The sequence below is a fragment of the Mirounga leonina genome, unplaced genomic scaffold, assembly GCF_011800145.1.
Source record: "Mirounga leonina isolate KUSES-001 unplaced genomic scaffold, KU_Mleo_1.0 Mir_418, whole genome shotgun sequence".
In the NCBI taxonomy this organism is placed as follows: domain Eukaryota; kingdom Metazoa; phylum Chordata; class Mammalia; order Carnivora; family Phocidae; genus Mirounga; species Mirounga leonina.
In genome coordinates, this window is record NW_023270739.1 from 18,515,874 (window position 1) to 18,535,503 (window position 19,630).

Consider the following 19,630-nt stretch of genomic DNA (forward strand, 5'->3'; position numbering starts at 1 on the left):
ATTTTCATTTGTTTCCATGAATTTTTTTAAATTCTTCTTTAATTTCCTGGTTGACCCATTCATTCTTTAGTAGGATGCTCTTTAGCCTCCATGTGTTTGAGTTCTTTCCGACTTTCCTCTTGTGACTGAGTTCTACTTTCAAAGCATTTTGGTCTGAAAATAGGCAGGGAATGATCCCAATCTTTTGGTACCAGTTGAGACCTGATTTGTGACCTAGGATGTGATCTATTCTGGAGAATGTTCCATGGGCACTAGAGAAGAATGTGTATTCTGTTGCTTTGGGATGGAATGTTCTGAATATATCTGTGAAGTCCATTTGGTCCAGTGTGTCATTTAAAGCCTTTACTTCCTCGTTGATCTTTTGCTTAGATGATCTGTCCATTTCAGTGGGGGTGGTGTTGAAGTCCTCTACTATTATTGTATTGTTATCGATGTGTTTCTTTGCTTTTGTTATTAATTGCCTTATATAATTGGCTGCTCCCATATAGCAGCATAGATATTTACAATTGTTAGATCTTGTTGGATAGACCCTTTAAGTAGGATATAGTGTCCTTCCTCATCTCTTATTATAGTCTTTGGCTTAAAATCTAATTTGTCAGATATAAGGATTGCCACCCCAGCTTTCTTTTGTTGTCCATTAGCATGGTAAATGGTTTTCCACCCCCTCACTTTCAATGTGGAGGTGTCTTTGGGTCTAAAATGAGTCTCTTGCAGGCAGCATATTGATGGGTCTTGATTTTTTATCCAATCTGTGTCTTTTGATTGGGGCATGTAGCCCATTTACATTAAGGGTAACTATTGAAAGATATGAATTTAGTGCCATTGTATTGCCTGTAAGGTGACTGTTACCGTATATTGTCTGTGTTCCTTTCTGTTCTATGTTACTTTTAGGCTCTCTCTTTGCTTAGAGGACCTCTTTCAATATTTCTTGTAGGGTTGGTCTGGTGTTTGCAAACTCTTTTAGTTTTTGTTTGTCCTGCAAGCTTTTTATCTCTCCTTCAATTTTCAATGACAGCCTAGCTGGATAGAGTATTCTTGGCTGCATATTTTTCTCATTTAGTGCTCTGAATATATCCTGCCAGTCCTTTCTGGCCTCCCAGATATCTGTGGATAGGTCTGCTGCCAATCTAATGTTTCTACCATTATAGGTTACAGACCTCTTCTCCTGAGCTGCTTTCAGGATTTTCTCTTTGTCTCTGGGACTCGTAAATTTTACTATTAGATGTCAGGGTGTTGACCTATTTTTATTGATTTTGAGAGGGGTTCTCTGTGCCTCCTGGAATTTGATACCTGTTTCCTTGCCCAAATTAAGGAAGTTCTCTGCTATAATTTGCTCCAATATACCTTCTGCCTCTCTCTCTCTTTCTTCTTCTTCTGGGATCCCAATTATTCTAATATTGTTTTGTTATGGTATCAATTATCTCTTGAATTCTGCCCTCGTGATCCAGGAGTTGTTTATCTCTCTTTTTCTCAGCTTCTTTATTTTCCATCACTTGGTCTTCTCTATCACTAATTCTCTCTTCTGCCTCATTTATCCTAGCAGTTAGAGCCTCCATTTTTGATGGCACCTCATTAATAGCCTTTTTTATTTCAACTTGGTTAGATTTTAGTTCTTTTATTTCTACAGAAAGTGTTTCTCTAGTATCTTCCATGCTTTTTTCAAGCCCAGCTAGTATCTTTATAATCATCATTCTGAACTCTAGTTCTGACATCTTACTACTGTCTGTATTGATTAGGTCCCTGGCAGTCGGTACTGCCTCTTGTTCTTTTTTTTGAGGTGAGTGTTCCCATCTTGTCATTTTGTCCAGAGGAGAACAGATCAATGAGAGAAGAAATTGCTAACAGGGTAACAATGACCCCAGAAACATATACACTAAACAAATCAGAAGAGACCCAAAACCGGGGGAAAAAGAAAGGGAAAGAAAGGAAAAAAAAAAAAGAATATGATCAAATATGATCAGGCTGGTGAATAGATCAGTGCCACACAGTAGATTTTGGGCATATTCTGGTCTGTTAGAAGACTCTGTCTCCCAAAGTTTTAAAGAAAGAAAAACTTATATATGTACAAAAATAAGGGTAAATACGATGAAGGTATGGAATATGACTGTAAAGATGAAAATTATAAAAGATTTTATAAAAGGAATTGATAAGAAGTTCGTTGAAAAAAGAGAGAAGAGAAATTAAAAAAAAAAGGGAGAGAATGTGATTAGGCAGGAGACTAGAACAAAGCCATACTCTAGAGATTTAGAGCATATTTTGGTCTGTTAGAAGAAACTGTATCCCAAAATTTTAAAGTGAGAACAACATATATATATATATATATATATATATATATACAAAAAATAAGGTTAACTACAATGAAGGGATAGAATATGACTCTAAAAGTGAAAAATAAAAAAGATTTTTAAAAAGGGGATTGATAACGATGTTGGTTGAAAAGGGGAAAAAGAAAAATTTTAAAAAAATAGAAAAAGAAAATTTTAAAAATCAACTTTGAACGACTAAAGAATCAGGGGGAAAAAGCCATGAATTCTATGTGCAGTATTCCCCTAGCGCTGGAGTTCTGCCATTCTCATTGATCAGTAAACTTGGTCTTGGCAGGCTGTTCTTGCTGATCTTCTGGTGGAGGGGCCTGTTGCTGTGGTTCCCAAATGTCTTTGCCAGAGGCGGAATTGCCCCGCCCTTGTCGGTCCGGGCTAAGTAATCTGCTCGGGTTTGCTCTCAGGAGCTTTTGTTCCCTGCAAGCTTTCGGTACAGCTTTGGAGGATGAGAATGAAAATGGCAGCCTCCCAATCTCCACCCGGAGGAGCCAAGAACTCAGGGCCCCACTCCTCAGTGCACCCCCAGAGAAAAGAAGTCAATCATTCCCATCTCCCCGGTCTCCTTCCGCACTCCATGCTCACCTGGCCTGTGATCAAGCATTTCTGTCTCCAGAACATGACCCCGTTTGGAGTCTCCAAACCAAGGGAGATTCCTGTGGTGCGCTCCCACACGCTGCTCCTCCCAGGGGAGGAAGGGGAGTCTCCCCAGATCTGCCACTTGTTGGGTCCCTGCTGGAAGAGCAGTGGCCCGACCGTGCCACAGATCACGGTTTATGGAACCCCGAGCTGAGAGCCCACTCCTTGGCTCCATCTTTGCAGCTGGCTTCCCCGCTATGATACCTGGGAGCTCTGCCGCACTCAGGCACCCCTGGTCTTCCTGTGACCCCGAGGGTCCTGAGACCACACTGTCCCAGCGAGTGTTCCATGCCCCGCTTAGCCACTGGAGTGACGTCCCTCAGCAGAGCAGACTTCTAAAAGTTCCGATTTTGTGGTCTGCTGCTCTATCACTTGCCAGTAGTGCCTGACGGAAGCCCCCTCCCCCGCCGTCTATCTTTCCAAATATCACCTCAGATTCACTTCTCCACACGTCTTACCTTCCAGAAAGTGGTCACTTTTCTGTTCAGAGAGTTGCTGCTATTCTTTTCTTCGATCTCCTGTTGAGTTTGTAGGTGTTCAGAATGGTTTGATCCCTATCTAGGTGAATTCCTGGGACCAGATGAAATTTAGGTCTCCTACTCCTCTGCCATCTTGTTCCTCCCCCGTGTGGTAAATTTTATTGTAAAGAAATTGCAGTTAATGTCTTGTTAATTATTATAGGAGATTGTTAATATTTCAGTAATGTGAGCAAAAATAAGAAGTAAGAAAACTTGGATTGATTCTTAGGAAATGCACACAATTCTGAGAGCCAAAAAGACCACAGTTTTAAAGGACATTGTTAGAAGTTCTGCTAGGCAGGAAGAAATGTGTATATAATTAAAACTATGGGGGAAAAAACCCAGAAAACTGCTATATGGAACAATCCATTACTGGTAAAGTATATAGATTATATCTGCTATTGCTCCATGATTTTAACTTTTATGTTTAAATTGGCTTTTCTTGCTCTTTGGAGATTAATTAAAATCCTTAAAAAAGGAAATCAAAGTTCACAACAAATACCATGTAGATTCTTAAGTGCTGGGAAATGTTCTATGTAACTTTACTTAATTCTAATTATCAAATTCCAGCATATGATACTTGGGGTCAATATCTAATGCTATCAATTTTTTGGACTATATAGAGATCAAAAAACAGAACTGCTTTAATTATGCTTTCAATGTTGCAAGAGCTCTTTTATTATTAGAGTCTATATCCTCAGGGTCTGGCAAATGTCATATGCTTAATAAATGTTAGTTAAATGAAAGGTGACTTAGAATTGCAACTTTCTGAATTGATTATTAAGAGAAATTCTATGTACTGTATTTGTACAGTCTTCTGGGGAAATCTAACAAAAAAGTCTAAGTTATTTTATCCACTATGCCAGAATATTTTTTCATTAAATAATTTTTTTCATTATTTAATTCATCAAGGGATTATTTAGTGTCTCTCTTTAAAGCACAATATGTATTTTAAGTATAAAAGCCAGATAGATTAACTGAAAAAATCATCAGTTATATTAAATCAATTGGGAGACTGGGCTGAAGATGAACATGATCATATTAATACTCTCATCATGCTCATTTATTTTAGCCTAAACAACGAACATCTATTGTGTCTTCTCTGGATTTTCATCGAATGAATCACAACCAAGAATATTTTGAAATCAACACATCTGCAGGGTGTGCAAGCTTTACTTCCAGCCCTCCTGTTAGTCCACTCACCTCTTCTGTGGCAACCACAGAAGTCAAGAACAAGGGAACAGGCCATTCAGGTAAAACAGTTCACTTTATGCAGCTATATTTTTGAACTTTTAAACCTAAAGCCTTAATGAGATAGAGGGATTAAGAGGAATCTTCATCTAAATTGCAGGTTGTTTTTTTTTTCACCTACATGTATAGCAATGTAGGGCATTATAATTTTTGTCAGAGTGTGGATATAATATTCTTTTTGAATACATTAATGGCTTTTCAGGTATTACATATTAAAGATGATGAGTTAATGCTATTATGGTAGTGAAATAACCAGAGACCTGGAAATGCTCTTCTTCCACCACTATTTACCCCTCTCCACACAGTGGTATCAACTCATCAATATACAACTTTATTAATAGCTGCTTTGAGGCTACTGAACCTGTATCAACCTGGTAAGATTGAGTTGGATGGTATGGCCTAAGTGGGCTTTCAATCTACTCAAACCAAGGTGAACTTGGAGAAGAGAGGTGTGAGGAAATAGTGTGGGGGGTAAGGGGAAGATTAAGGAAAGTAACCACACACTAGTAATACATGCCACCCAATCAGATTTGCAATGTTACCTTTCTTGAAGGGCAAGAAGCTAATAACTGGTAAGGCCAAATGACAGAAATATGAGAAGTGAGGCCTAAAGAATCTCCTCCCCTTATATTAATTTAAAGTAAGTGAACTATTCTACTACTTTCCTTTAAAGAGATATGATTTTAAAATCCACTAGATATGATTAATATGAATTTTAGAATCAGAAGGTATCATTTATATGGGTATTCCATGTAACCTTTGTTCAAAATGAGTGTATGACGGTATAAACATATACACCGTTCTTACGTCCTTTATGCTGATTTTACTTTTAAGAGCACTGATACAAACGTTCCAAAAATACAGGAAGAAAATTATTTTCCCCCAGGAAAACTAAGATTTTAAAAATAATGGAAGTGGTGACATTGATATTCTATAGAAGCTATTATCTAACCTTTTCATGGCAACCAGAATGATATTTATAAAATGCAAATCAAAGTATGTCATTATCATGCCTAAAATAATCAGTGGCTTCTCACTGAACTTTGAATAAAATCCAACTCCTCACTATGGCCAATGAAGCCCAGTATAACCTAGCTCTGACCAGCTCTTTAAAAAAAAAAAGATTTTATTTATTTATTTATTTGAGCGAGAGCGCACGCACAGATGGGGGAGCGGCAGTCAGAGGGAGAGGGAGAAGCAGGCTCCCTGCTGACCAGGGAGCCGGATCTGGGACTTGATCCCAGGACCCTGAGATCATGACCTGAACCACAGGGAGACACTTAACTGACTGAGCCACCAGGCATCCCTCTGATCAGCTCTTTAATCTAAACTTGAGCAAACTCATCCGGGCCCACCCTGGCCTTCTTTTCTAGGCATTCTAGCCCTGCTGCCTGGAATCTGTCTTCAAATTTTTATGTGGCTAAGTGTCATTTGGGTTTTGGTGCAAATACACTTTCTCATAGAGGCCTGCCCAGATCACCTTATCTTGAGTAAGGCCCTCAATATGATGACAATTATAATAACAAAGATGCAAAAAGAACAATCATAAATATAACCAATAAGTTTTAAGCAAAAACTTTAATACTATACATCATATACTATTTTAGGCATTTTATGTATATTAACCTATTTAAATCTCATAACTGATATATGAATTAGGTGTTATTATTTGTAGACAAGGAAACACAGGAAGAGGATAAACCATGTTTCAACATTGCTCTTGTCATTTCTGTCAAATTATCCTGTTCTCCTTTTTCCATATCCTTATTTACTATGTAAAATTACACTGTTCATTTGTTTCCTTATTTATTATCTTCTCTCCTTTTTCTAGAACTGTAAGAGAATGGATGGATCTCTGACACTTTGTAGGCACTGAAGTCAGGCTACCTAAGTTTGTTTACTAACTATGGGACTGAACTTCTTACCAGCTAGCTAAGACTTAACCTCTTTATGCTATTATTTTCTTAGCTATAGAATTAAACTAAAAATTAATTAATTATATTAACTTATATTAGCTTCTCCTATAGAGTGAGAATGTATGCAAAGTAATTAGCACTGTGTCTGTCACATAGTTAGTGCTCAATAAATGTTAGTAACTGTTAGTGGGAGTTATTATAATATTCATGAAGCCTTGCACTAGTTCACTGAGTATGAGCATTTATTGTATGTCTGCCATGCACCAGATTCATTATGAGAGGAGGGAATGGGATATGATTTGTGAATATAAATGATGTATAGACCCCAGAAAAGGTTCTGCATATATGATTATTACTCAATTAATACTTACTTGAATGACTAGTTCCAGATTTAAAATTCTAAAATGGGAGGAATGAAAAGTCCTCTAATACTTGCTTTAGGAAAATCTGAGATTCATTTTAGTTGGTACACTAAGTGGTTTTTTTGGATGATTAATTTTTGAATTTTTTCAACTGTCCTTTGAGGTAGGTAGAAATTTTATTTATTTATACAAAAATTAAGAGTGAAAGAAGCGATGGGTCTTTTCCCAAATCTCTTACCACTAGGGGGAGAGGATAGAAACACACATTTTACTGCTGTCAGAACTTCAGTGGTACCGTCCAAAACGTGTGAAGAAATTGTAATTTGCCACACATCCCAAAATTGGTATTTTCAGATCTGACCTTTGAATAGAACCAAAATCTAACCTTTTTATGGTTGAAATAGTTTCAAACAGCATGTTACTATGGCTTCCTAATGTAATATGTCACCTCCATGTTACATCAAAAATTTTAGAATAGATTGATATTTAGTAATAGTGTGGAAGGACAATGCTGATTTGTTTTACATTAAAAACTAAAATTTTTAATTTTATAAATAAAACTTTTAAGGTAGGCATTTATCAACTTGAAAAGTAGCATTCATTATTTTATATATAGATGGTTTATTATACTTTGTATTTAAAAACCTGCACATATGGGACTCCTGGGTGGCTCAGTCAGTTAAGCAACTGACTCTTGATTTCAGCTCAGGTCATGATCTCAGGGTCATGAGATTGAGCCCTGTGTAGGCATGGAGCCTGCTTTAGATTCTCTCTCCCTCTCCCTCTGCCCTCCCCCACCTCTCTAAAATAAAATTAAATAAATAAATAAAAACCTGCACATACAGGCACTACCTCATGGTATACATTGAAAGAGTATGAATTCCAGAGTTAGTTCTATCACTGACTGGCTGGATATTTTTCATCAAATCACTTATCTTCTCTGAACTCCAATTTGTTCCTCTGAAAAAGGGAAATAATATCTACTCTTTGAGTACTTTTAGTAATAAATGAGCTTATTTATGTGAATATATTTTGTAGGCTATGGAAACTAATATTCTCCTTTAATATTTTCATTATTGTTTAATATTATTTTTTTCTTATTTAATATTATTATTTAAAATCTACAGTAATCTTAAGATGGAAATAGCCTAGATATGTACATAGTAGCTGACCTTTTCTTAAATTAAAAATATAATCTAAATTATTAGATAAATCTACAGTTCATTTTATAAATGATTACATGCACAAAAGAATTAATCTTGAGAAAAGTCTATTTATAGAACAAAGACTAATATATCCTCGAAGATGAATTATAGGGGAACCTGGGTGGCTCAGTCGTTAAGTCTGCCTTTGGTTTGGGTTGTGATCCCGGGGTCCTGGGATTGAGCCCCTCATCGGGCAAACTGTTTGGTGGGAGGCCTGCTTCTCCCTCTCCCACTCCCCCTGCTTGTGTTCCTGCTCTCGTTATCTCTCTCTGTCAAATAAATAAATAAAATCTTTTAAAAAATGAATTATGTACTGTAAAACACTTTGAGTAAGTGACCCAATGATTTTATCATAACAGACATTTCAAAAGTAGCCTGAATTATAATAAAGCTTGCTAGTTGTAAGACACTGTCTTATATATTCCAAGTATCAATTTATGAATCATCAAAAAAGTTGGTTAGTGACAGATATGTGGAGTTGGACACACTATGGAGTGATATGAATAGATTTGCACTTAACTAGGAAGATCACTCTGGTGTTAAAATGTAGTAGATAGATATGAGATGAGGTTAAATTGGAGGTGGGGTGAAACAATGTCATCAGCAATGGAAAGATGTAAATGGATTTGAGAGACACAAGGAAACCATCAACAGGTTATGATAACTGATTGGATGTATGATGGTAAAGGGGAAAAGTTCAAGGAACCCTCTAAAGTCTCTGGTTTAAGCAGATTCGTCAAATCAGACTGCCATTCCCTGAAATATGGAATATTTGTAAGTAAGAAGAGGGGTGCAGATAGATCATATAGGAAATAATAGGCCATTATAAGGAGTTTGGGTTTTACTCAGGTGAAATGAGGAGTAAGTTCAGGTCTTTGAGAAGAAGAGTGACATGATCTAACTTCTGTTTATGAGGATTATTCTCTTGTGTTGTGAGTGGACTGAAGAAGGGGAACAGAGTGGAAGCAGGAAGGCCAGTTAAGAGGTTATTATAGTACTGCAGTAAGATGAGAGATGAAGACAGCTCAGATCAAAGGTGAAACAGTAGAGGTATAGGGAAATGGATGGATATTAGACATATTTTTAAGGTAGAGCTAGTAGGATTTCATGGTGGAGTAGATGTAATATATGAGAGAAAAAGAAATAAGGAAAACTGCAAGATTTTTGTCCTAAACAACTGTCAGAATGGATTTATTATGATCTGACATCTGAGAGGTTGTCAGAAGAGCAGGTTTGGTGAACAGGGAGAAATACCAGGATGAGAAGCCTACTTGGTATCTGAATAGATGTGTCAAGCAGCAGCTGAAGGTCCAGTCTGAAGACACAAATGTGAACACCATCACTATTTAGATGATATGGCATGAGTGTAGATAGAAGACCAAAAACTGAGCTCAGTGAAAGAGGGGATAAAAGGCAATACCAGCAAAGGAGATTGAGAAGGAAAAACCTGTTAGGTAGGACGAAGTCTTCTGGTGAGCATTGTGTTCTGAATTCAGATGAAGAAAGTTATTAAGAGGGAAAGTGTCATCAACTCTGTCAAATGTAGCTAACAAGTTGAGTAGGATGAGGACTGAGTCAGAATTGACTAGTGGATTTAACAATGTGGAGGTTACTGTTGACCATGACAAGAGCAATTTGGTTGAAAATGATGGGGCAAAAGCCCAACATAATGGGTTTAAGAAAGAATGGGAGGAGAGGACTTAAAACAAATATAAACTACCTTTTCAAGAAATATCTTCCAAGGAGAATTATAAAATTGCGATGAAGGAGGAGAGAGAATGGGTTCTATTAACCAAGAAGAGAGATTGGCTTTAGACAGGATCATGAGAAACAGGCAAGAAAGATGTTTCCACTGTGGGTACAAATGCTGGAAAGGGGTCCATGTGGTGAGAATCTGAGGAATATCTGTTCTGATAATTTCTGTTTTCTCTATTAAGGAGAAAGCAGCAGTATCAGTTGAGATGAAAGAGGGAAAAGGAGATGTGGAGGTTGAGGAAAGAGAAGAAGGAATGAGAGTTGTTTAGTAGAAAGAGACAGTGAATGGAAAAGGGAGATATGATAATTGCCTGGCAGCATTAAGAGCCCATTTGAGGTTCATGTTCATGAACTTAAAGTTGGATTAGCCACTGTGGTTCTGTTTTTCTCCAGCTCAGTTCAGATGGAGGAACACAAGTGCATAGTTTTCAGAGAGTTGAATTTTACATTGTGTTTTTGTCAAATGGGTATATTGAAGAGCAAGGAACACAAGAGAATGAGAGTAATGTTTGACCGTAAAATTCAAGATGGAGAAATAGGAAAAAGAGAATAACAAGGGAACAAGTAACAGTGAAAAATCAAAAGGATCATTGGATTGGAGATTCCAGTTGGGTCAAAGAATTGCTGAAGTCAAGGTACTAAAGAAGTGGGGTGGAATGATAAGAGGTGGTTCAGAGAGGAGGATGCACAAGAAACCAAGAAAAATTATAATTAGAACTCTGAAGGTGAGCCGCTGAGTTAGCTTCTCCCTCCACAAAATAGCCTTACATACTGTGGTTAAATCAGCGCAATTTTTTAGAAGAAATATTCGGTATAAAGAACCATGTTTATTTCTACATTGATCTCCCTTCAAAATATTTAAAGTAGTCTTTCCATTTATTTAACGAATTATGAAATAAGTGAACTTTATCTAAGTTAATTTCTTCTGTACTTTGTCCCACTCTTACCTGAGATGCTAAGACCTCTTTTGTTGTCCCCTGGCTGCCTAGGGCCCCCTGAGAGTGGTGATCCATGGAGGATCGCTCCTTTAGGGAGCTTGTTTTCCTCTTGACCACCATGCATCTCCATCTCATATGAAACTTTTGAATGACCAGAGAGCCCTTCTGATAAGATATTTCAGTCATTGGGGTACCCCTAATTGTTGCCAATGTGTTCTTTTTGCTCAGGTAGCAGGTTTTTAAAGATAGAAGCAGTGAGAGGTGGTAGAATTCTGCATCTTTTTTCATCTTTTTTTTAGAGAGATATAGAGAGCATGAACAAGGGGAGGTGCAAAGGAAGAAGGAGAGAGGGAGAATCTTAAGCAGGCTCCATGCCCAATATGGAGCCCCATGCAGAGCTGGATCTCACAACCTTGAGATCATGACCTGAGCCAATATAAAGTCAGATGCTTAACTAACTGAGCCACCCAGGCACCCCTAGAATTCTGCATCTATTTTTTAAAGATTTACTTATTTATTATAGAGAGAGAGAGCATGAGCAGGAAGGGCACAGGGAGAGAGAGAGAGAACCTCAAGCAGACTCCACGCTGAGCACAGAGTCTGATGCCAGGCTCAATCTCACAACCCTGAGATCACGACCTGAGCTGAAACCAAGAGTTGGCCACTTAACTGACTGTACCACCCAGGCACCCCTTCTGCATCTATTTTAAAAAAATAAAGTAGAGGGAACATATTTTTTTGGATGGATCGGATATAGAGTGGGAGAAAATGAAAGAGACCAAACGTGTGACTCAAGGATTTTTGGGCCCTTCTGACTGGAAGAATGAAGTTTATATTAATTGAGATGAGGAAGCTCAGTTTAGGACATTTAAATTTGAAACACTATTGGATATCCAAGTAGATAGTTGAGACAGTGGGGTAGGGCAGGGTGGGAGGAAGCTACATGATAATTTTAATTTTAGCAAAAGTAAAGGATATCAGTTTTAAAAGATTGAGAAACAGTGCCTTACCCAAAATGAGTGACCTGTGAGATCTGAATTCCTCAATGAAGATATCCTGGACAGGTGTGTTGTGAATTACTGGGGAAAAGGAAGCTGAGAATCACCAATTGTAAAGATGTTTCCACTTTATGAAAAATTGTATCCAGAAAGCTCTACATATGAAGAATTTTGTGGGCTAGCCCCTTTCGGGACTTGCTAAGGAAGTTAACTACCCTAGGTAACTATCTCCAGTTTTGTTAGTAGTTTCAACCCATCACCTCCTGCTGAAGAAAACTGATGGGAGGAGAATATCTAAAAAGTGTAGGGTAGAAAAGTGCTTCTTCCCAAATGGAAGAAATAACAAAAACAAAAGCTTCTAAGTGCTTAGCAGCATAGGATGCTTTTCTGCAAGGGAGAAGAAACATTAAAGGAGAACTAAAATTAGAATAGAGAGGGTGGCATGGACCTTTCACGCTGCTTGGGGATTGCCAGAAAGACAAACGAAGGCCTTCCTTTTAATTAGTTCACACAGACTGAAAATAGTCCTCCTGAAGCTGAGACAGTGTTATTCCAGCAGCCACTGGACATGGGCATCTGAGTGGGTCTTTGAACTCCAGTTGGCATGAAGACCAAAGCCAGGCTGCTGAGGGGATCATTAAGCTCCCTGTGAGATTTAGGGTGAGCCAATACAGAGGAAGTTAATGGCTAGTGAGAACGATGTGTAATTATATCTTCAAAGTTTATTTCCTTAAAAATATGCATTTACAAATTATCTGAAGTATTGATTTGTTAAATGCAGTGCTTTCAATAGACCACAATTTTAGGTAGCCAAAAGGAAAGATTTTATCTCAAATATTATATATGTAATAGCACAAATATATTCTTTTTTTAAGTTATTTTATTTATTTGAGAGAGAGTGAGGGGGAAGGGCATAGGAAGAGGAAGAGAGAGAAACACAAGCAGACTCCGTGCTGAATGTGGAGCCCGATGTGGGGCTTGATCTCATGACCCTGAGATCAGACCTGAGCTGAAAGCAAGAGTCAGATGCTCAACTGACTGTGCCACCCAGGTGCCCCTGTAATTGCAAAAAAATATTCTTACCAGTTCTTGATAAATCATAAAATGCCACTTCTATACTTTCTCTTTTTCTGTTTCCTTTTGGGATCTCATGACTTTTCTCCACTGCCTTTCTGCACATATTGCATGTCATATAGAAGGCAAGATATAGGTTAGTAGATGCTTGACAAAAAAAAAAAAAAAGAAAAGAAAGAAAAAGAAAGAAAGAAAGAAAGAAAGAAAGAAAGAAAGAAAGAAAGAAAGAAAGAAAGAAAGAAAGAAAGATAGAGAAAGAAAGGAAGAATATTGACTATATTTAAGTACTTAAAAATATGAAAATATTTTACATAGTTAGATGTTGGGATAATATGGCTTAGTGCAAACAATCAGGTGAGAACTTATTATTCTCAGTGAAATTAGTTGAAATAAGACTATTGATTTATTTGGGTAGCATAAAATAGATATATTAACTCAAAGTGTGGCTGTGAGACTATCTGAATGGCTGATATCATGCAGGGGTCTGCAGAGCTTTGCCAGGAAGAGTTGGGCTCTGAGAGTCAAAGAGGAATGGTTCTAGGCCAAGTGGGGTGGGAAGATTATACTCCAAAGAAGGACTAGGATATTGAAGAAAAAAAAATCCCTGTTGTAGAAATTAACATGAAACTACAGGTTCCAGAGAAAGGGGAGAAATGGCAGGAGCTGAGTCCATAGAGGAAATAAAGGGCCAATCATGCAGGGCCTTGCAAGCCATGTTTAGGATTTACGTCTTTATCCTAAGACCAAAGAGACCTAGGAACAATGACAAGTCATTGATAGGCTGGTAAGCAAGGAGAAATTATCTAATTTACATTTTATTGTCTGATGGCTCCTATTTTCTCTATGAACTAGATGCAGTCATCCTTGGTGAGGAATCAATGAGGGCAAAGACTGAGGAGAGTGGAGAAAGTTTAAATTATCTTTTTGTCCAAATTCCTAACAAATGGTTAGTATGTGGGCCCTGAGGGCAACATAGGAGGGATAGTAGGGTGTGGGTAGCCTTCCCAGTGTACCTACAGCTTGTGGGTGATATATTTAAGTCAAGATCATTACCAGCAGGTCCTGCTCTTTTTGACTGCTTACCTCAGCTCATCTCTCACTGGTAAGGTGGACCAGCTACACAGCCATGTCTGTCATCTGTTCACTCTGTCCTCTGTTGCAGTCACTTCTTTCCTTGCCAAGCTGGCCCCATGGCAGCCTACTTGACTTTCAGCCCAGATGCCTCTGAGACCCCCTTTTGGAGGCCACTGGAACCTCTGGGCCTCATTCATAAGGACAATAAGCAGGGCTCAGAAAAATTTATCAAGACTTTGCCAGTTCATACTATGCAGAACTACCAAGTTTAGTCAGAAGTGGCCATGCCCAGAATATAGATGGAATTTGGAGCTAGGTCCCTCTTTCCTTATGTTCTCCCAATACCTATTATATTACAGGCTTTCCAGATAAAGTTTGGAAAGAAAAGTTTAGGACACACATGTAGAACTATTTTTCTATACCCCCATCTCATTTCAGCCTTTTCCTTCTTAAAATTTCTGAGGCTTATATGTCCTTCCTTTTCTAGGCATTAAGTCTCCAGTTTAGGCCTGGGGGAAGAGAGGTTCCCAATGAACAAAATTTAAGAATGGAAATATATCAATATCTTCTTTGAAAAATACTATCCCTATTACATTGAGCCAGTGCCACTAAATGAAAAATACGTGAATGTAACACACACTTAATTAATGTAGCTTCATAAATGCTTAGTAACCATGACCATTATTATTATTGGTACTGATGTCATTACTGTAGGTTTAGGCAACAAACAGAGCCCAGACTCTAAGAATTCAGTACAAATGCAGAGCACCCAGGTGCTAGGAACCCAGCCAGGCAATCAGAATCTTAAATCCACAAAGTTGCTTGGAACCGGCAGGTCAATCTGCTGATGAGCAGAGTTAGAATTTGTTTTTATGTTTTACGTGTTCTGGGGTGTGAGGGCAGCAAAAGCTGGAGTTGTGTTACTGCTGGGGAAAACCAGACTTCTACAAGTACTAATCTATCCAAAATTAGAGCAAAAACAAGAGAGAAATTGTTCCGGAGAGTTTTTGTGTTGAAAAATTTTTTTGTCATTTGCAAATATCTTCTCCCATTCTGTCGGTTGTCTTTTGGTTTTGCTGACTGTTTCTTTTGCTGTGCAAAAGCTTTTTATCTTGATGAAGTCCCAATAGTTCATTTTTGCTTTTGTTTCCCTTGCCTTTGGCGATGCTTCTAGGAAGAAGTTGCTGCGGCTGAGGTCAGAGAGGTTGCTGCCTGTGTTCTCCTTTAGGATTTTGATGGACTCCTGTCTCCCATTGAGGTCTTTCAACCATTTGGAGTCTATTTTTGTGTGTGGTGTAAGGAAATGGTCCAGTTTCATTCTTCTGCACGTGGCTGTCCAATTTTCCCAACACCATTTGTTGAAGAGACTGTCTTTTTTTCCATTGGACATTCTTTCCTGCTTTGTCAAAGATGAGTTGACCATAGAGTTGAGGGTCCATTTCTGGGCTCTCTATTCTGCTCCATTGATCTATGTGTCTGTTTTGTGCCAGTACCATACTGCCTTGATGATGACAGCTTTGTAATAGAGCTGGAAGTCCAGAATTTGATGCCACCAGCTTTGCTTTTCTTTTTCAACATTCCTCTGGCTATTTGGGGTCTTTTCTGGTTCTATACAAATTTTAGGATTATTTGTCCCATTTCTTTGAAAAAAGTGGATGGTATTTTGATGGGGATTGCATTGAATGTGTAGATTGCTCTAGGTAGCCTTGACATCTTCACAATATTTGTTCTTCCAATCCATGAGCATGGAACGTTTTTCCATTTCTTTGTGTCTTCCTCAATTTCTTTCATGAGTATTTTATAGTTTTCTGAGTACAGATTCTTTGCCTCTTTGGTTAGATTTATTCCTAGGTATCTTATGGTTTTGGGTGCAATTGTAAATGGGATCAACTCCTTAATTTCTCTTTCTTCTGTCTTTTTGTTGGTGTATAGGAATGCCACTGATTTCTGTGCATTGATTTTATATCCTGCCACTTTACTGAATTCCTGTAAGAGTTCTAGCAGTTTTGGGGTGGAGTCTTTGGGTTTTCCACATAAAGTATCATATCATCTGCAAAGAGTGAGAGTTTGACTTCTTCTTTGCCGATTTGGATGCCTTTGATTTCTTTTTCTGGTCTGATTGCTGTGGCTAGGACTTCTAATACTGCGTTGAATAGCAGTGGTGATAATGGACATCCCTGCTGTGTTCCTGACCTTAGAGGGAAAGCTCTCAGTTTTTCCCCATTGAGAATGATATTCACTCTAGGTTTTTCATAGATGGTTTTTATGATATTGAGGTATGTACCCTCTATCCCTATATTCTGAAGAGTTTTGATCGAGAAATGATGCTGTACTTTGTCAAATGCTTTTTCTGCATCTATTGAGAGGATCATATGGTTCTTGTTCTTTCTTTTATTGATGTATTATATCACATTGATTGATTTATGGATGTTGAACCAACCTTGCAGCCCAGGGATAAATCCCACTTGGTCGTGGTGAATAATCCTTTTAATGTACTGTTGGATCCTTTTGGCTAGTATTTTGGTGAGAATTTTTGCATCCATGTTCATCAGGGATATTGGTCTGTAATTCTCCTTTTTGATGGGGTCTTTGTCTGGTTTTGGGATCAAGGTAACGGTGGCCTCATAAAACGAGTTTGGAAGTTTTCCTTCCATTTCTATTTTTTGGAACAGTTTCAGAAGAATTGATATTAATTCTTCTTTAAATGTTTGGTAGAATTCTCCTGGGAAGCCATCTGGTCCTGGGCTTTTGTTTGTTGGGAGATTTTTGATGACTGCTTCAATTTCCTTAGTGGTTATAGGTCTGTTCAGGTTTTCTATTTCTTCCTGGTTCAGTTTTGATAGTTGATACATTTCTAGGAATACATCCATTTCTTTTGGATTATCTAATTTGCTGGCATAGAGCTGCTCATAATATGCTTTTATGATTGTATTTCTTTGATGTTGGTTTTGATCTCTCCTCTTTCATTCATGATTTTATTTATTTGGGTCATTTCTCTTTTCTTTTTGATAAGTCTGGCCAGGGGTTTACCAATCTTGTTAATTCTTTCAAAGAACCAGCTCCTAGTTTCGTTGATCTGTTCTATTGTTCTTTTGGTTTCTATTTCATTGATTTCTGCTCTGATCTTTATTATTTCTCTTCTCCTGCTGGGTTTAGGCTTTATTTGCTGTTCTTTCTCCAGCTCCTTTGGTGTAGGGTTAGGTTGTGTATTTGAGACCTTTCTTGTTTCTTGAGAAAGGCTTGTATTGCTATATACTTTCTTCTTAGGACTGCCTTTGCTGCATCCCAAAGATTTTGAACAGTTGTGTTTTCATTTTCATTTGTTTCCATGCATTTTTTTAATTCTTCTTTAATTTCCTTGTTGACCCATTCATTCTTTAGTAGGATGCTCTTTAGTCTCCATGTATTTGACTTCTTTCTGACATTCCTCTTGTGATTGAGTTCTAGTTCAAAGCATTGTGGTCTGAAAATAGGCAGGGAATGATCTCAGTCTTTTGGTACCAGTTGAGACCTGATTTGTAACCTAGGATATGATCTATTCTGGAGAATGTTCCATGGGTACTAGGGAAGAATGTGTATTCCGTTGCTTTGAGATGGAATGTTCTGAATATGTCTGTGAAGTCCATCTGGTCCAGTGTGTCATTTAAAGCCTTTTTTTCCTTGTTGATCTTTTGCTTAGATGATCTGTCCATTTCAGTAGGGGGGGTGTTAAAATCCCCCACTATTATTGTATTGTTGTCGATGTGTTTCTTTGCTTTTGTTATTAATTGCCTTATATAATTGGCTGCTCCCATGTTAGGGGCATAGATATTTACAATTGTTAGATCTTCTTGTTGGATAGACCCTTTAAGTAGGATATAGTGTCCTTCCTCATCTCTTATTACAGTCTTTGGTTTAAAATCTAATTTGTCTGATATGAGGATTGCCATCCCAGCGTTCTTTTGGTGTCCATTAGCATGGTAAATGGTTTTCTACCCCTTCACTTTCAATCTGGGGGTGTCTATGGGTCTAAAATGAGTCTCTTGCAGACAGCATATCGATGGGTCTTGTTTTTTTCTCCAGTCTGATAGCCTGTGTCTTTTTATTGGGGCATTTAGCCCATTTACATTCAGGGTAACTATTGAAAGATAGGAACTTAGTGCCATTGTATTGCCTATAAGGTGACTGTTACTGTATATTGTCTGTGTTCCTTTCTGGTCTGTGTTGCTCTTAGGCTCTCTCTTTGCTTAGAGGACCCCTTTCAAGATTTCTTGTAGGGTTGGTTTTGTGTTTGCAAATTCCTTTAGTTTTTGTTTGTCCTGCAAGCTTTTTATCTCTCCTTCAATTTTCAATGACAGCCTAGCTGGATAGAGTATTCTTGGCTGCATATTTTTCTCATTTAGTGCTCTGAATATATCCTGCCAGTCCTTTCTGGCCTGCCAGGTCTCTGTGGATAGGTCTGTTGCCAATCTAATGTTTCTACCATTGTAGGTTACATATCTCTTGTCCCGAGCTGCTTTCAGGATTTTCTCTTTGTCTATGAGACTAATAGTAAGTTTTACTATTAGATGTCGGGGTGTTGACCTATTTTTATTGATTTTGAGAGGGGTTCTCTGTGCTTCCTGGATTTTAATGCCTGTTTCCTTGCCCAAATTAGGGAAGTTCTCTGCCATAATTTGCTCCAATATACCTTCTGCCCCTCTTTCTCTTTCTTCTTCTTCTGGGATCCCAATTATTCTAAAGTTGTTTCATCTTATGGTATCGCTTATCTCTTGAATTCTGCCCTCGTGATCCAGTAGTTGTTTGTCTCTCTTTTTCTCAGCTTCTTTATTTTCCATCATTTGGTCTTCTATATCACTGATTCTCTCTTCTGCCTCATTTATCCTAGCAGTTAGTGCCCCCATTTTTGATTGCACCTCATTAATAGCCTTTTTTATTTCAACTTGGTTAGATTTTAGTTCTTTTATTTCTCCAGAAAGGGTTTCTCTAATAACTTCCATGCTTTTTTCAAGCCCAGCTAGTATCTTTAAAGTGATGATTCTGAAATCTAGATCCCACATCGTACTAATGTCCATATTGAGTAGGTCCCTGGCAGTCGGTACTACCTCTTGTTCTTTTTGTTGAGGTGATTTTTTCCGCCTTGTCATTTTGTCCAGAGGAGAATAGATGAATGAGAGAACAAAATGCTAACAGGGGAACAATGTCCCCAGAAAATATACTCTAAACAAATCAGAAAAGATCTGAAGCCAGGGGAAAAGAAAGGAAAGAAAGAAAAAAAAAAAGGAAAAGATAAAAACAAACAAAAACAGAACAAAACAAAAAAAAAACAGAATATGATCAAATATGATCAGGCTGTTGCATAGATCAGTGCCACACACTAGATTTTGGGTGCATTTTGGTCTGTTAGAAGAAAGTGCCTCCCAAAATTTTAAAGACAGAAAAACTTATATATGTACAAAAATAAGGGTTGATATGATGAAGGGATGGAATATGACTGTAAAGATGAAAATTATAAAAAATTTTATAGAAGGAATTGATAAGAAGTTGTTTGAAAAAGAAAGAAGAGGATTTAAAAAAAAAAAAGAAAAAAAGGGAGAGAATGT

The 19,630-nt window shown here is 37.8% G+C and overlaps 1 protein-coding gene across 1 annotated transcript in view; it reads left to right on the forward strand.

Annotated features, from left to right (window-relative positions):
- The window catches only part of ANKS1B (ankyrin repeat and sterile alpha motif domain containing 1B), a 717,443-nt gene that overhangs the window by 74,467 nt on the left and 623,346 nt on the right, over window positions 1–19,630 (forward strand). Inside the window, exon 3 of the mRNA XM_034987766.1 lies at window positions 4,548–4,728. Coding sequence (XP_034843657.1) covers window positions 4,548–4,728 — 181 coding nt within the window. The remainder of the gene's footprint in view (window positions 1–4,547; window positions 4,729–19,630) is intronic.